Genomic DNA, 16,488 nt, shown 5'->3' with positions numbered 1-16,488 from the left:
ATGGAGTTTGTGCCGGCGCTGTGGCTCGGCCTGGCGCTGGTGCTGGGGCCGGGGCCCGCCGGGGGCCACCCGCACCCGTGCGGCGTCCTGGCACGCCTGGGGGGCTCGGTGCGCCTGGGCGTCCTCCTGCCCCGCGCGCCCGCCGCCCGCGCCCGCGCCCGCGCCGCCCTAGCCCGGGCCTCCCTGGGGCCGCGGCTGCCCCACAACCTGAGCCTGGAGCTGGTAGCCGCCTCTCCCCCCGCCCGCGACCCCGCCTCGCTAGCCCGCGGTCTGTGCCAGGTGTTGGCGGCACCGGGAGTGGCGGCCTTTATCGCCTTCCCCGAGACGCGACCCGAGCTGCTGCAGCTGCACTTTCTGGCGTCCGCCACCGAGACCCCCGTGCTCAGCGTGCTGCGGCGAGAAGCGCGCGCGCCCCTCGGCTCCCCGGTACGCGCGGGGATCCGGGGCCGGATGGGAGAGGCCCCGGGAAGCTCCTGGGGCGTGGGGTCCGGGGGTCTGGAGACAGTCCTTGGGACGCACGGGACTCGGACTTCTGGACCGTAGAAGAGCGGAGACTCGGAGTCCGGATGACAGAGGCCCAGGATCCCTGGACCACGGATGTCCCCGGGGCTCAGGGACCCGGAATGGAAGACTGGAGCCCTGGGACGCAGGGACCTAGAGCCACGGACCTGCGGCTTGGGACCCCGCGGGACGCCTCTGGACTCCAGACGGCTGATCCCACAGGGCGCTTCCCTGGGCCTTGGAAGTGTAGACCCCCTGGGAGCGGGACCCCCTTGTAGGGTCCGAGGGCGCCTTCGGATCCCCACCCGGCGGGATCGCGAGGCTGGGATGGGGAAGCGGGTCTCCCTGTCCCCTCTCCAGGGGCAACAGTTTCAGAGGCTGAAGCTGGAAGCCTTCCTCCCGTCAGCATCCTCCCAGAGGCCCTCGAGGCTAGGCCGCCCCCACCCACAGCCTCCTTGACCCACAGCCTCCTCCCCCAGACATCAAAACCCTCGTCTTCCTCCACCACTCCTCGACCTTGGAGTTCATTCTCTCTTCTTATTTCCACCCCTAGACTGGAATTTGGGTCCGAATAAGTAGACAATGGGACAAAGAGGAGAGAGGGTGACTGGCAGGGCTCTGGGGACCCCGCGATGCCCCAGGGAGAGACCCCTCCTCTCAGGATACAACGTTGGGAGGGGCCCAACGCCCGGCTGTGGGGTCTGGTAGGGGGCCTCCCAAGCCACCTTGAAGCCCCCTCCAGGTCTTCCTTCTTCTGAGGGCGGGGAGACCCTGATCCTAGCGGAGGCCTGGGGTCTCTTTAACCCACCTCCACTCCGTTCCTGCCCCTTCCCAGTGGGAGAGATGCAGGACCCAAATCCAAGCCTGTGGGGCCCTCTGCAGCCAGATCCAGGAACTGCACCCCTGCAGTTGGACCTGTCAGGCTTTGTGGGGATAATGGCTTGCCCCCTCTTTCCCTTTCCCCCTCCTTGCCCACGCCAGGGACTGAGCAGTAGTCTCCAGCCTTTCTCCGGGCACTCAGCACCCTGTCCCCACCCAGACAACATCCTGCCTATCCTAGGTGTCTGGTAAAGTTCTCATCCCACACTGAAAGCAAATCCAGGAGAACTTTCGGGGTGTCCTGGGCACAAAGTGGGGCCCTTCAGTGCCTGGTTGGCCTGGGTACGTCTGAATAGAGAGATGGTATGGAGATGGGTTTTGAAGGATGTGTAGGAGTTGGCTGACCTAGATGAGGAAAGGTCTTCCAGCTGGGGAATCCAAAAAGCCTCAGAGTGACTGGAGTCAAAAGAGCAGGCCCTGCAGGTCAAGGCAGGGCCACCCTTTGTGCTGATGGCGATGGGGAGCCACAGAGGGGTATAGAGCAGGGGCTGGGGTGGGAGGAGGTAGACTCAAGGTCCTTTGAGTAGCTAGCGGCAGCCAGGGGACGGGGACGCAGCCTGTAGCACCTGTCAGGAGCAGGTGCTGTGTGCACCCCTGGCACTCCTGGGGGCACTAGCAGACGGGGACGGGGGGCTGGGGGAAGGCCCTGGTCCCCGCAGCTGTACTCCTGGGCTGCCATAAGGCCCATTCCCGACATCGGCTCAAGGTGATATGTGTTTATTGGACATGTACAGATGGGGGTGGGAAGAGTGTGGTGGGACTGTGAGGTCGCCAGCCCTAACTTGACCAACCCCTCTGCCAGAACCCGTTCCACCTGCAGCTGGACTGGGCCAGCCCCCTTGAGACACTGCTGGATGTGCTGGTATCCGTGCTGCAGGCTCACACCTGGGAGGACATCGGCCTGGTGCTCTGCCGCGTACGTGACCCTGGCAGCCTGGTGGTCCTGTGGACAAGCCGGGCGGGCCGGGCCCCGAAGCTTGTGCTGGACCTGAGCCGGCAGGAGCTGGGTGATGCAGGGCTGAGCGCACGCCTGGCACTCCTGGGGGCACCAGCTGGAGGGAAGGCCCCGGTCCCCGCAGCCGTACTCCTAGGCTGCGATGTGGCCCACTCCCAACAGGTGCTGCAGGCTGCACCCCCTGGTCCCCGCTGGCTGCTGGGCACACCGCTGCCCGCTGAGGCCCTGCCCACTGAGGGCCTGCCACCTGGAGTGTTGGCACTGGGTGAGGTGGCCCGGCCCCCGCTAGAGGTTGCCATCCAAGATGTGGTGGAACTAGTGGCCCGTGCGCTGGACAGTGCTGCCCGAGTGCAGCCAGAGCACACCCTGCTTCCCGCCACAGTCAACTGCAGTGACCTACCGCCACCAGAGCCCGAGTCTTCGGGCCGCCTCTTGACACGGTGAGCAGGGCCCTGGCTGCGGGAAGCCACCTCTGCCAGTGGGCCATGACAGGTGACAAGATCGAGTGTTTGCTGTGATCTTGCATGAAAGCAAAACCTAAGAAGAGGATTCTGCAGGGCTGGGGTGGGGGCTTTGGGAGAAGAGGGAAGGGAGGAGAAGAAATGAGTGAGACTGCTGAAATCAGTCACCTTCTGATCGCCAGGGCCCTCAAGGGGGACACCGCCCAGGAACCAGAAGGCCCCACCTGGGCCTCTGAACTGGGCAGCAGCCCTTGGCTCAGGGCTGGGACGTCGCCCCAGTCCCCAGGGCGCGGGTACCCCGCTTGGAAGGGGTCGTGGAATGGGGGGCTCAATAGAGCCTCCGGTGGCCCTGGGTGAGTCTGAGCCGCAAGGCCAAGGGTCTCACCTGCAGGGAGGGATCCCTCTACCCTGACGCCGCCCCCACCCCTACCAGGTTCCTGGCCAACACATCCTTCTGGGGCCGCACAGGGCCGGTGTGGGTAACCAACTCCTCGCAGGTGCACATCTCCCGGCGCTTCCGCCTGTGGAGCCTCCGCCGGGACCTGAGGGGCGCTCCGGCCTGGGCCACGCTGGGTCGCTGGCAGGACGGGCAGCTGGAGTCGGAGGCGTGGGGTGCAGCCGAACGGCCCCCACCACTGCCAGGCGCCCAGGAGCGGCCCAAGCTGCGGGTGGTGACGCTGGTGGAGCATCCGTTTGTGTTCGCCCGCCAGCCAGACGAAGATGGGCGGTGCCCGGCAGGGCAACTGTGCCTGGCCCCTGGCACCAATGATTCGGCCGCTCTGGACGCACTCTTTGCCGCGCTGGCCGACGGCTCAGCACCCCGCGCACTGCGTAGGTGCTGCTACGGCTACTGCATCGACCTGCTGGAGCGCCTGGCGGAGGATGCACCCTTCGACTTCGAGCTCTACATCGTGGGCGACGGCAAGTACGGCGCGCTGCGCGACGGCCGCTGGACCGGCCTGGTGGGCGACCTGCTGGCCGGCCGGGCGCACATGGCCGTCACCAGCTTCAGCATCAATTCGGCCCGCTCACAGGTGGTGGACTTCACCAGCCCTTTCTTCTCCACCAGCCTGGGCATCATGGTGCGCGCACGCGACACGGCGTCGCCCATTGGCGCCTTCATGTGGCCGCTGCACTGGTCCATGTGGCTGGGCGTCTTCGCTGCGCTGCACCTGACCGCACTCTTCCTCACCCTCTACGAGTGGCGCAGCCCCTTCGGCCTAACACCCTGCGGACGCAACCGGGACACCGTGTTCTCCTACTCCTCTGCCCTCAACCTCTGCTATGCCATCCTCTTTGGACGCACGGTATCCAGCAAGACGCCCAAGTGCCCAACGGGCCGCCTCCTCATGAACCTGTGGGCCATCTTCTGCCTGCTCGTGCTGTCCAGCTACACAGCCAACCTGGCTGCCGTCATGGTTGGGGACAAGACTTTCGAGGAGCTGTCTGGGATCCACGACCCCAAGGTGGGCAACTGCGAGAGGTTTGTGGTCCGAGCTGAGAAGTCTAATCCCCCCAGCCCCATCCTCACCCCAGAGAGGGCAGCTGTTCCTTCTCTCAAACTCATACTGAGCCCAGCCCCAAGCTGGGACAACACAGCCAAGGGTGCTGGTGAGAACTGAGAGAGAAGCAAAAAGGATGGTGTGTGAGGCGGTGCTCAAGTTCCAGGCAGGGACTCCCATGGCAGTCCAGTGGCTAAGACTACGTGCTCCCAATGTAGGGGGCCTGGGTTCCATCGGTGGTTGGGGAACTAGATCTCATATGCCACAACTAAGATCCAGCGCAGCCCCCCAAAAAAGGACCATGGAGGAAAATTAGAGTTGGGGACACAGGGCACGATGGAGTGGAAGATTTCTCCAGTGGGGGTCAGGAATGCCTCTGAGAGGCGTGACATATGAGGTGCTTGGTATCAGGGAGGAATGTGGTAAGCAGTGGCAACCTGTGCAAAGGCCCTGGGGCAGGACTGTGCTTGATGTATTGGAGGAGCAGCGAGGAAGCCTTGTGTCTGGAGAAGAGGGGTTGAGGAGGGTAGAGGGAGGAGGGGAGGGCAGGAAGGGGACAGGGGAGGGCCTGCAGGTGTGGGAGGATGTGGCCCTTGAAAATAGCTTGGTTAGAATTTTCTCCAGGAGTCCTAGAGGACTGTGGGCAGAGCAGGGCATACCCTGGCCTACATATTTTTCTCTTTTATTTTTTATTTTTATCTTTTTTTATTTTTCTCTTTTAATGAAAAAAATTTTAATATTCTGGAACAAGAACAACCATGAATGAAACCATTGCCCAGCTCTAAAATAACTCCTGGCCAGTTTCATTCACACACCAACCCCAGTCACTGAATTATCCTAAAGTAAGACCCAGGCCTCCTGTCATTTCATTATGAATATTTGGGAAATTTAAACATCAGGGACCCATTTTCTCAGTTGTCTTCGCCCAACCCTGCCACAGTTTGTTTGAATCTGGATCCAAAATGCACAGACATCGAGGATGGCAGAAACCTCTTAGTTATCGAATCAAACTTAGGTCCACTCACTGGTGGGCAGTGAGACCATTCTATTGACATGGGGTCATGGCAAAGGAAACCACGGGGTTTATCGCAGGTGCCAAGCAAGGAGTCCAGGCAGCTAGTGCTTAAGACCCAAACGCCTAGGTGGCCCTTAGGGAAAAGTGGTTTTCCTTTGTTTTTTAATATTGGGTAAAAGACTTTAAAGACAGGGTGAGGGAGGCGGGGTTTTAGGATGTGTACCCTGTACCCTGATCAGGTGGTGGACATTCTTCTGACTGGTTGGTGGTGAGGTAGTCAGGAGTCAACATCATTAACCCTCTGGTTCTAATTAGCCTAGGGCCTCTGTGCTTATGGGCAGCATAGTTAACTTCTACCATCTGGGGGCGGAGGTGGGGGAAACAGCTTAAAGGACCTCTGGCTCAGGATTTTTTTTTTTTTTTTTTCTTTTTTTGGTCACACTGTATGGTATATGGGCTGTTAGTTCCCTGACCAGGGACTGAATCCATGTTCCCTGCAGTAGAAGTGCAGAATCTTACCCCTGGACCACCGAGGATCCGCTGGCTCTGGATATTAGCTATAGCACCTGAGAAGGAATTAAAAGTCCTTGGTTTTAATGACTAAACTATTTTTGTCTTGACTCTTTTCCTTTGTTTCTGTATTTTGTCATTTCTTTGATTTATTCTTTTGAACTCAGGGAAGACCTAGGAGGCTATTTCCTATAGACAAAAGGCAGGCAGAGGACAAGGGGGTGGTCTGTCCTGAGAAGGCCCCAGAGGGTTATTTTGACACTCCTGTCTTTTTCACTAGTGATTTGTTTGTTGAAGTTGTTTTGTGTTTTGCCCCATAGTATCTCCCAGTGTTTGGATCTGGCTGATCTTGTCTCTGAGTGGTGTTTAGCCTCTTCTGTCCACTCCCAATCCAGGGCTTCCCAGTTAGCGATAATGGTAAAGAATCCACCTGCCAATCCAGAAGACATATTAGGAGACATGGGTTTGATCCCTGGGTCAGGAAGATTCTCTAGAGGAGACAATGGCAATCCACTCCAGTATTCTTGCCTGAAGAATCCCATGAACAGAGGAGCATGGCAGGCTATACAGTCCATAGCGTCGCAAAGAGTTGGACATGACTGAAGCAACTTAGCACACATGCTGCCCGCCCAATCCACCACCACCCCAGTGTCCTCTGTAAACCATTAAGGAGATCTAGATGGGCCAGCCACTCTCCACATGTGGCTACTTTTTAAATTGATTAATTGAAAGCATGCAACAGCCATTTGAGAACAGCACAGTTGTAGAGCCTTTTCTTCCACAGAAAATTGTGGACAGCCCTGCTTACCTCAGGTCCAGCTTTTTGGAGGTTCATAGCCCCACCAAGGAGGCCCCGGTCAGTGTGGCCTCAGTTCAGTTCAATTCAGTCGCTCAGTCCTGTCAGACTCTTTGTTACCCCATGGATTGCAGCATGACAGGTTTCCCTGTCCATCATCAACTCCTGGAACTTGCTCAGACTCCTGTCCATCGAGTCGGTGATGCCATCCAACCATGTCATCTTTTGTTGTCCCCTTCTCCTCTTGCCTTCAATTTTCCCCAGCATCAGGGTCTTTTCCAAGGAGTCAGTTCTTTGCATCAGGTGGCCAAAGTATTGGAGTTTCAGCTTCAGCCTAAGTCCTTCCAATGAATATTCAGGACTGATTTTCTTTAGGATTGACTGGTTGGATCTCCTTGCTGTCCAAGGGACTCTCAACTCCAACACCACAGTTCAAAAGCATCAATTCTTCGGCGAAAGTGGGGTGCGAGGGGGGAGCGGGGGCAGGGGTCGAGGCCCTTCTGTGTTGACTGGGCACTGGCCCGCAGCTGCACCACCCGTCTCAGGGCTTCCGTTTCGGCACGGTGTGGGAGAGCAGCGCTGAGGCCTACATCAAGAAAAGCTTCCCGGAGATGTACTCGCACGTGCGGCGCCATAGTGCACCTACCACTCCCCACGGCGTCGCCATGCTTACGTGAGGAGGGCGCGCGGGGCGGGGCGCGGGGCGGGGCCACGCGGGCGGGCGCGGGTGCTCATCCTGTCCCCATGCCCTCCTCAGGAGCGATCCCCCCAAGCTCAATGCCTTCATCATGGACAAGTCGCTCCTGGACTATGAGGTGTCCATCGACGCGGACTGCAGGCTGCTGACCGTGGGCAAACCCTTCGTCATCGAGGGTGAGGAGTCCCCAGAACCAGTGATCTGCGGGCTCCAGGAGGGTTCCGCTCCTCTGGGTCTGCGTCCAGCCTGGTCCCAACCCATTGCCCGGCCTCCCCCAGGCTATGGTATCGGACTCCCTAGAAATTCACCGCTCACCTCCAACCTGTCCGAATTCATCAGCCGCTACAAGTCCTCCGGCTTCATCGACTTACTGCACGACAAGTGGTACAAGATGGTGCCTTGTGGGAAGCGGGTCTTCGCCGTGACGGAGGTGCGGCAGGTCCCCCGCATGTGGGGTGGGGTCGGCGTGGGGAAGCCCCCGAACCTCCGTGGTCCTTCACCAGGGTAGTCAACCTCTGCTCATTCCCAAGACCAGTGTATTTGCCTGCTTTTGTGCATTCTATTCATCCTACAAAACCCCAGCTCTAGTGCCCTCTTGTCCATGAAACCTCTGAAAATGTAGCCCCAGGCCCTTCTCTCTGGCCCAACTTCTGTTCCCGCTCCCTTCCAAGGTCCGGGCTCCCCCGGGGTCTGCTATGACCTGGAGGGACTATGTGCCTGCATCCTGCCCACAGACCCTGCAGATGGGCGTCTACCACTTCTCCGGACTCTTCGTGCTGCTCTGCCTGGGTCTGGGTAGTGCTCTGCTCAGCTCCCTGGGTGAGCACGTCTTCTACCACCTGGCACTGCCGCGCATCCGAAGGGGCAACAAGCTGCAGTACTGGCTGCACACGAGCCAGGTGAGGAGCTGGCCAACCCAGCCGGCGGTGGGGCGGGAGCCGGGCTTGGGGCGGGGGGGAGGGGGGCCTGTCTTCCCGCTGAGCCAAATTCTTGGCTCCTAGAGAATTCATCGCGCCCTCAACACAGAGCCACCAGAGGGGCAGGAGGAGGCGGAGTCAAGGTAAGGGGCTTGGGGGGCGGTTCTCCACCCCAGCAACTCCCACACCTGCCCTCCGACCTCGACTGGGTCCACACCTTCCACTGGCGGCCTCCTCAGGAACTTTGACCCTAAAGGGCAGACGGGGACTGTGGGTAGGACGTGGCTGCCCAGCCCATCCATCCCCCAGGGGTCTCGAGGAGCCGCAGAACAACACACAGGCCGCCCCCGCGGGCCCGGGGGGCTGGACACGGATTCGCCGGGCCGCGGTGAGGGAGCGTCGCGTGCGTTTCCTGCTGGAGCATACTGTGGTCTCTGCCTCTCCTCCCGACGCGGCCGTCCCAGATGCGGATCCGGCCGCGCCACCCGAGGCCCCAGTGTGCTCCAATGGCCCGCCCGCGGAGCTGCGGTCTGGCGCCCCACTCCCCAGGGAGCTGGAGGAGCTGGAGCAGCGAATCGCGGGCGCGCAGGAGAGGCTCCGCCAGGCGCTGCTGCGGCGCAGGGCGCTCCTGGCCCAGCTTGGGGACAGCACCTGCGAGCCGCCGTGCACGTGGCTTCTGGCCTGCGAGGAAGCACCGGAGGTGGCCTCCTGAAGTGGGATCCAGCCCTTCTCCACCTGCAGTGCCTGCTCCGAAGGGGGGCCACCCGTCCATAGGGTGGAACCTCCCTTCCCGCGCGGCTCTCCAGGCTCCCCCCACCCCACCCCCCAACACACAGACGCTGGCTGGACGCTGTCAACAGTTTATTCTATATACAAACACCATTTTGTACACTGCAATTAAATAAGAGTGGAATGAGCGCTCTTCTGCATTCCTCACAGAGTGATTGGGTTGGGTCACCGGCCATCTCCCCACCCACAGCAGGGCAGAACCCTGGTTCCCCTGGCTGCCTTAGATGTTGGCGTCTATGCGCCATCGGGGCCGAGCTCCACATTCCCGGGCCCCCAGCCCGGGCACGTAGGGTGGCCATGGAAAGGCACTGGGCATGACAGAGCACCAGCTAAGCCAGCCCCACCCGATGCTTTGCTCCGGGGCAGCTTGCTCCAGACCTTTCACCACCCTTTCAGAACCTTCCATGGAGCCCCCACCCCTTCTACCCTGGTTCACAGGCTGGTCTTGATTTACTAGCTGAGGAGACCCACCAGGGACAGAGACAGGCTGTAGGCCGGCCCCATGCCCTGGGGGAGAAACGCCTGCCTCCCAGCAAACCTGATGGACCCCAAACCACCCAAGGCAGGCTGAGCATTCCCAGAGCCACTGGGGACAGTCTCCCTGACCCCCAAGGGCTCCAGCCAGGTCACACCCAGCTGGCTTGGAAAGCCAGGGATAGAGGCAGTCAGCTGCCCAGGGCTCAGGAGCCGACCTCCGACGGTGTGTCCACTAGATCGGTAGACACAGGGTTGGGCCTGCCCCCGCCGGTGGTCTGAGAGACTGCATCAGACCCTGGAGAGTTGCTTGCAGGGGCACTGTCCTGGGGGGCCCGTAGGAGCCCCCCACTAGGGCTCAGGGGGCTGCCTGGCCGCCGGTCCAGGAGAGAGGCGCTCAGGCCAGACAGGAAGGAGGCGTCTGTGATGATGGCAGCCGTCTCTGCCATCCAACCCAGGTCACCACTGGCTGCTGCAGCCACTGAGGCCGCTGCGGCCACCAGGGAGCTAGGTGCCTCAGCCATGGGCCCGGGGCCCCCGCCAGCACCTGGCAAGCCAGGGCCCAGGGCAGGGGACTGGCTGGCAGCGTCGGGGGTGATAGGTGGGATGCCTCCATTGTTGTTCAGGTCGTCTGGCAGGGCTGTGGGGGTGCCGGGGCCCAGTGGTGGTGTCTGCAGCAGCATCTCCTGGACACGGATCTGCTGCAGGATGGCAGGTAGTTCGTAGTGGTGGAAGAAGTAGATCATGGAATGCTGCGGGGGGTAGGCACTGGGTCAGGCAAGGGACCCCCAAAAGGCTGGACCCTCGGGCCGCCAGTCCCAAGGAAAGCCCACCTCACCTGGATGAAGAGCCAGGAGGTGACGAGTGCCAGGCTGCTGTACTGCCCGTTGAAGCGATAGTGGTAAGCGTAGAAGGCAAAGTGGTACAGGTAGAAGAACCTGCAAGGGGAACAATGAGGTGCTGCCCACCCGGCTGCCTCCACCCCGGACCACATGGCCACTGGTGCCCACCGAAGCCAGTGCCGCTTGCTGGTGTTGGTGTGGCAGCAGATGGCGTCATACTGGTCAGCCAGCCACACGATGAGGATGATGTAGAAGGCCGTGGTGGTGTCGTTGAAGAACTCAGACATGATCGCCTCCATTCCTGGTGGGGGGAGACAGGAGCCACCAGTTGAGGTGGGTGGCCAGCATGCCAGGTAAGGGGGCAGGGTGTGGGGGCGCAGGGTCCTCACCCACGAGGGCCAGGATGACGGTCAGCAGGGGCGCTGCGGGGAAGGCGATGGCCATGTTCATCTCCAGCATCTGCAGCAGGTCCACTGCGGGAGAGGGTGGCGGGCGGGCAGACCGGGTGAGGCGCCCGGAATGGGGGAGGGGCAAGGGAGATGGCCAGAGGGGACACTCACCAATGAAAACGAAGATCTGATGGTGGGAGTAGCGCAGCAACATGGACACGCTCAGGGTCTGCAAGTGGGTCACCGTGAGGCCTTGGATGGCTGCCCCGCCCCTCCAGCCCCACCCCACCCCATCCCACCCTGCCTGAGGCACTCACAAAGATGACCATGATGACGAAGGCGGCCAGGTAGGACGTGCGGGCCATCCACATGCTCACGAAGCGGTAGTGCTCCCCGGACACCACATTCCTCAGGAAGCCTGCAAGAGGGGTGGAGTGAAAGAGGCAGTGAGCAAGCACCTCAGCCCAAGCCCCACCTAAACAGGCCCCGCCTTCGCCCCGCACCTTTGTTCTCCTCGTTCTCTGCCAGGCCCTTCACGCTGGACATGAGGATGTCATCATAGCCCAGGAACTCAGCCAGCAGCAGGCGGCTGAAGCGGTCACCAAAGCACTGGTCCCGCGTGGGATCTGTGGGCAGGACCGGGACAGGGATGTTAGTCCAGGGCTGCAGAACTCCACTGCCCAGCAGAGCTGTGACTGACAAGTGTGGAGGAATGGAGCCTTGGGAAGTTTCCTGCAATTGGGCAGCAAGGGCAACCCTGAGACCTTGGACACAAGTGCTTCTGGGTCACCTCTCCCCAAGGAAAATACCCAAGATTGAGGAGGAAGGAGCTCCCTCCCCTGGGCCTTGCTCTGCTCGGCAGGGGCACTCACCCAGCGTGACCACCATTACGGGGATGCTGAGCCGCTGGCGTGTGGCCTGCGACAACCTCAGGAAGCCGTACTCCAGCGAGTACTCCACGATGTACTCGTCTTGTGGCCAGGCTGCGTGCAGGGACGGCTGGTCAGCAAAGGAGCCCTCTCCTGGAAGGGCTTGGGGGACTGTACCACACCCCCACCACCATCACTGGACGTAGCCCCAGGGAGTGGTGGTACCTTTTGGGGGCGTCTCAGGGAATGGGAACTCCTGGCTGTCATTTAAGGCCTTGGGGCCACCTGGTGGCTTGAACACCTTGGGCTCGATGTCCAGTTCAAACTGCACAGTGAGAGGCAGAGGTCAGCAGGCCCTTGGTACCTAAGGGTTGGCCTGAAGGTCTCTGCACCCCCCAATGGAAGGAGATGTACTGCTGACCCATGAAAGCCCTAACCCCAACACTGAGCTCCCTGAGATTTCTGGGTGAGGGTGTGAGGGATAGGATCAGTGAGGTGGGGCCTCCTGCTGGGTCTGTACCAACACTCCGCCCACACCCACCCCTGGCCTCTGGCCACCTGAGCACAGCCTTCCCTCTAGGTTCCCCATCCTGTAGGCAGCCACACCACCAAGGATGGCCAGAATCACCTCAGAGCTCTAAGCCCAAAACCTGCTTCTCAGCCTGTCTGCCCTCAGCACCCCAGAACCAGGCCTTCAGTAAACAGCTGGGAAACAGCCCAGCAGATCAGGAGTGTCTCCTGCAGCCCTGACCACGCCCCGGCTGCTCACCTTGATGGAGCTGTTCCCGAACATGTCCATGGTCAGCTCCTCCTCCTCCTCCTCCTCTAGCTCCAGGCCATCTGGCTCCATGGCCAGGCCAGGGAAGCTGCCATGGCCACCATCACAGAACTGCAGGAAGACGGGCGCGCGGCTCGAGTTGTGCTGCACCTCTACCCGCAGGATGCCCTCACGGGGCCACTTGTCACGCACGTGCTCCAGGCAGTTGATGGGTGAGCGGGAGAAGACGATGTGGATGTAGGCCAGGACAAAGAGCACGAACAGGGCCTGCAGGGCAGGGAGTGGTCAGGGGGGAGCTGCCTGGGACCCGCCCCCCCAGATGGAGGATCCTTCCCAGTACAGGCCCCCACAGCTGTAGAGCCTCCCACAGGCCAGCCTGCACCGGGGCCAGAGATGTGGCCACAGGCTCAGTGTCCCTGGGAACCCCAACCACCTCTCCACAACGTGTATGGGGACCTGTGAGCTGACGATGGGAGTCAGCAAAGTGTGGGGCCTACAGTGGCAGAAGGCTGCGGTCAGAGCTGACCCACAGCTCCAGCTGTGTTCCCTGGGCCCCAATGACCAGCAGGAGCCATGTCCAGGACACTGTTCACCCTCGGCCATGAGGACAACATTGCACCACATGCTGAGACATCACAGAAAGTGCTGACATGCAGGTGGCACGATGCCAGGGGCTGCCTGGGCTCGTCCCTGCAAGGCACGTGCCTGCCATCATCTCCAGTTTGCAGACAGGAAACCAAGGCAGAGGCCACACAGCCAGGAGAGGGTGGAGCCAGGAGTTAAACCTGGAGGAAACACCAGGCAGGGTATCTAGGTTCTGAGAGGGGCATATGGATAGATGGGGGACCTGTGACCTCAGAGTGGCCAAGTCCCCACTGTCACCCTGAAGTCCCCTCCAGCGCCCCTCACAACCCCCCTACCATGAACTGAAACCCCAGGTAGGGTCCATCACCCTGACCAATTGGGTGGGTGCCTAGAGATGGGCCAAGAGTCTCACCCCACTGGACAAGGCCTGCCCCTGAGCTGGACCTGGTTCCCCACGGCCTCCATGGAACAAGCTGGCAAACAGCTGCCTCCTAAGACCCTATCGGCAGACACACCCGGTGGCCCCGCCCCCTTATCCCCCTCAGCATTTCAGGAATCCATCCAAGGCCTTTTCTGTCCTCTGCCTGGCAGCTGGCCTGGCCATATCACAGGCCCTGGGTACTCTAGCCCCCAACCTCTGGTACCCTGTGACTGAACATTCCACCTCACTGGCAACGCTGTCCCGCCAGCTCCAGGGCCTTTGCACACGCCATCCCTGCACCCACCTCCTTCCTCCCAGCCTGAGGCTGTCTGCTCTGACTTGGACCCTGCCCTGGTGGCTGCTGCCTCTCCCCTCTTCCTCCTGGTCAGCCACTCATCTCTGGTCCCAAAGATTGGCACAAGGTGGCAGGGGGCACGTGGTGGCAGGGAGCAAGGCGGGGGCGGGAGGGGGTGGGAACCAGCTCTGCAGGTGGGACCAGAACAGGTGCCACAGGAAGAGGCGACCAAGTGAGGTGGGGAGGGGAACTTGATCTCTGCAGCAAGAGTCCAGAAGCTAGGCAGCTGGAAAGCAAAGAAGAGAGCTTTCTGGAACTCAGGCAACCTCAGAGATTGGCTAACTCAGCCTTCACTTTGCAAAGGAGGGAAACCAAAAGCACCAGGGGTCAGGGAAGGACCTGAGAATTGAGGGGGGCCTTCTGGCCGCAGCCCCATGGAGAGAAAAGATGTAGGGAGCTAAGGGTGGCCTGATCCCACGGGCCCCCACACCAGGGGCACAGCCTGGATGTGCGGCCTGTCTGCCCAGTCGGCCCAATCCCTGACTTGCTCCTTGGTCCCAAATTGGGAAGCAAGTGAAAGGACAAAGCCAAGGCCTCAGGCCAGACTCTTAGGAAGGCTGAGGTCCGTGGGGGCCCACTTCACACAGGGCACTCACTCCCTCGGGTGACACGGGCTCCTCCTGAGGGTGCAGGGAGGCCAGGGCTTCCTTCCAGGAGGCAACCACGCCCACACCCGGCCTTCTGCCCACTCTCAAGCTGCTCATGGGTCCCACACACCAGGTAAGGGAAGCCCTACTGAGGAACCCTCCAGAGTCGAGGCCCCTGGGGGGGGACACCTGCTGCTGCTCAGGAAATGGGAGGCTCAGTGGGGACCCACTCCCAGGTCTGTAGGACAGCCCTGCACGCACCCCTGCTACCCAACCCCAAAGAGCTGGTGGCTCCCAACCTCGCTGGCCCGTGCCTCACCTGCCTCAGACCCTTTTCTGTGGACAAGGAATTCAAGTTCCCTCGTAAGTCGGCAACCGTAGCCCCGGCCCCCACCCAGGGGGCCCCCCAGGGCAGGACACAAACAGGACCAGCCATTTCTCCATTTCCTCAGACCCGCCAGACAGCCGGGGTCCGGCACCCAGCGGCTCCCTCCCTGAGTAAGACCCCTCCTTGGAGGGACCCGCACCGGCCCTCCAGGAACCGGCGAACCGCCTGCACAGCCGAGGGAGGACGAGGGGCGGGTCCGCGGGACGCCCCTCACCGAGCCACCAGTGGCACCGCTGGCTGGGGCTCTGCCAGGAACCCTGGTGACGTGATCTCGGCCTGGTCACCTTCCCCCAGAGGTTCAGAAGGAGTAGAATCTGAGTTGGAGCAGAAGGGTCCAGGAGGCTCGCCCCAAGAAAAAGGGGGAGAGAAAAGTGGGGAGCAGCTTCCGGTGCAGGTGGGCGGTCCGGGGGTGTGTCCAAAGAGGCGGCAGTGGCGGTAGGGCCCGGAATCCCCGGGTATGTGATTCGCGGAGAGGTCAGGTTCGTAGTGGGGACGGGGTCGTCCCGGGATGAGGATCCCAGGCGACAGGGTCGAGGGTCGCGGGACTGGGCTCCGGTCTCCCGAGGTGGGGACGCCAGGAAGGGCGAGGCCAGCGGTGGGGTGCGGCCTGGAGGGGCTGGGAGTGAGTTCCTGGAATCGGGATCAGGGGTCACTAACTCGGGGAGGCTCGGGCCTTGCCGGGTAGAAGTTTCTGGGAAGGGTGACGGGGGTGGCAGGCTTAAGGGAAGGGTCACAACCGGCCCCGCCGGGTCTATGCCTCCGGGAGGGAGAGGCACGCTGCCCCGGACGGAGTCAGAGGTCGAAACTCAGGGGTAAGGGGTCCATCCGCTGGGGTTAAGGGTCAGGGCTGCGGTCACCTTGAGCAACACGAAAAACTCGAAGAGTCGACGGAAGGCGGGCGGGAAGAGGCGCGAGTAGGTGACAGCCATCTTGAAGAAGAGCGCGTGGAAAAGCCGGTCGCGCACGTTGATGAGAGGATTGGGGTTGAGGTTGGGGGTGCGAGGCCCGCGCGCGGGGGCCTGGCCGCCGCCGCCGCCGCCGCCACCGCCACCACCGCCGTTGGGCCCAGGCCCCGGGGCCCCGGGTGCCGCGTGCTCCGACATGCCGCCCAGCGTAGCACCCTAACGGCCCGCGGCTCCCCGAGGGCGCCTCCTGGCCGCCATCGGCAATCTTCGCCGCCGCCGCGCTCCTCACGGCCGCCGGGCCGCCGCCGCCATCTTCCGCCTCCGCACCCCAGCTGACGCCAGCGAGTCGCCGCGAAGGCTAGAGCGGCCTTCTTGCGCTCGCGGGGCACTCTGGGAAGCCGGCGGTCGGCCTGCGGTGGCTCCGCCTTCTGGAGTCTCAGCCGGCTCGGGAGCGCCGAGGGGTGGGGCTGCGTCTGGCCTCGGTCTTTTGCATATTGCCCCCAGTAGCCTCCACCTCTGCAATTCGAGCGTCAAAATTAGTCAATATCTGAGGCGTTTAGAAGTGATAAAATATACTGAAAGGAAATACGACTGTTGGAGCTGTTTTCTACGTTGCACTCTAGAAAACTATACTGAAAATAGGCTCACAGTAGAGTGTTCTGGCTGAAAAATGATTTGATTTGCGGTCTTTAAATTACGTCCCCAGAAAGCTTGTGCGGAATTCTCCTTTCGGCCGGGACCGTTGTTCCCCTAAGCCGACTAACCTGATGTGCCGTGACGTCATAAAGGCCCGTGATGTTGCAGGGCCTTGCTTAAGTACCACCTCCCCCTTCTCGCGGAGGTCGGTGAATGGAAGGACTGGCGGACCTCTCA

General features: G+C 61.5%; 2 protein-coding genes across 6 annotated transcripts; one reads left to right on the top strand and one right to left on the bottom strand.

Annotated features, from left to right (window-relative positions):
* GRIN3B (glutamate ionotropic receptor NMDA type subunit 3B) lies at positions 1-9,150 on the top strand. Its single transcript, XM_027546661.1, has 9 exons — positions 1-426; positions 2,183-2,775; positions 3,230-4,262; positions 7,147-7,292; positions 7,377-7,492; positions 7,595-7,746; positions 8,051-8,215; positions 8,318-8,376; positions 8,543-9,150. The coding sequence occupies exons 1-9, from the start codon at positions 1-3 to the stop codon at positions 8,943-8,945; spliced, it is 3,093 nt and encodes a 1,030-aa protein (XP_027402462.1). The 3' UTR covers positions 8,946-9,150.
* On the bottom strand, positions 9,078-16,002 carry TMEM259 (transmembrane protein 259). 5 transcript variants are annotated; one of them, XM_027546657.1, is made up of 11 exons: positions 15,568-16,002; positions 12,366-12,641; positions 11,822-11,921; positions 11,600-11,710; positions 11,231-11,353; positions 11,045-11,145; positions 10,899-10,956; positions 10,728-10,811; positions 10,507-10,639; positions 10,335-10,434; positions 9,078-10,248 (listed from the first exon to the last, which is right to left on the bottom strand). In XM_027546657.1, exons 1-11 carry the CDS (start codon positions 15,811-15,813, stop codon positions 9,703-9,705), a joined length of 1,878 nt encoding a protein of 625 aa, XP_027402458.1. In that variant the 5' UTR covers positions 15,814-16,002; the 3' UTR covers positions 9,078-9,702. The 5 variants fall into 5 exon arrangements, with proteins under 5 accessions (XP_027402458.1, XP_027402459.1, XP_027402456.1 ...); XM_027546658.1 differs by having other exon boundaries at positions 10,728-10,808; XM_027546655.1 differs by having other exon boundaries at positions 10,728-10,956.
* Positions 16,003-16,488: the final 486 nt, after the last annotated feature.

This window comes from Bos indicus x Bos taurus, chromosome 7, assembly GCF_003369695.1.
Source record: "Bos indicus x Bos taurus breed Angus x Brahman F1 hybrid chromosome 7, Bos_hybrid_MaternalHap_v2.0, whole genome shotgun sequence".
Taxonomy (NCBI): domain Eukaryota; kingdom Metazoa; phylum Chordata; class Mammalia; order Artiodactyla; family Bovidae; genus Bos; species Bos indicus x Bos taurus.
The sequence above is the reverse complement of the archived record's forward strand: the minus strand, read 5'-3'. Positions and strand labels throughout refer to the sequence as shown.

What these genes read in the sequence shown, in the direction of transcription:
- GRIN3B (XM_027546661.1), top strand. Translation starts at nt 1, where the DNA reads ATGGAGTTTGTGCCGGCGCTGTGGCTCGGCCTGGCGCTGGTGCTGGGG. An exon ending in GGGTCTTCGCCGTGACGGAG is followed by an intron (nt 7,747 to 8,050) that starts GTGCGGCAGGTC and finishes TCCTGCCCACAG; the next exon opens with ACCCTGCAGATGGGCGTCTA. An exon ending in ACTGGCTGCACACGAGCCAG is followed by an intron (nt 8,216 to 8,317) that starts GTGAGGAGCTGG and finishes CTTGGCTCCTAG; the next exon opens with AGAATTCATCGCGCCCTCAA.
- TMEM259 (XM_027546655.1), bottom strand. Translation starts at nt 15,813, where the DNA reads ATGTCGGAGCACGCGGCACCCGGGGCCCCGGGGCCTGGGCCCAACGGC. An exon ending in AGAGAACGAGGAGAACAAAG is followed by an intron (nt 11,146 to 11,230) that starts GTGCGGGGCGAA and finishes CCCCTCTTGCAG; the next exon opens with GCTTCCTGAGGAATGTGGTG. An exon ending in CGTCATCCTGGCCCTCGTGG is followed by an intron (nt 10,640 to 10,727) that starts GTGAGGACCCTG and finishes TCCCCCCACCAG; the next exon opens with GAATGGAGGCGATCATGTCT.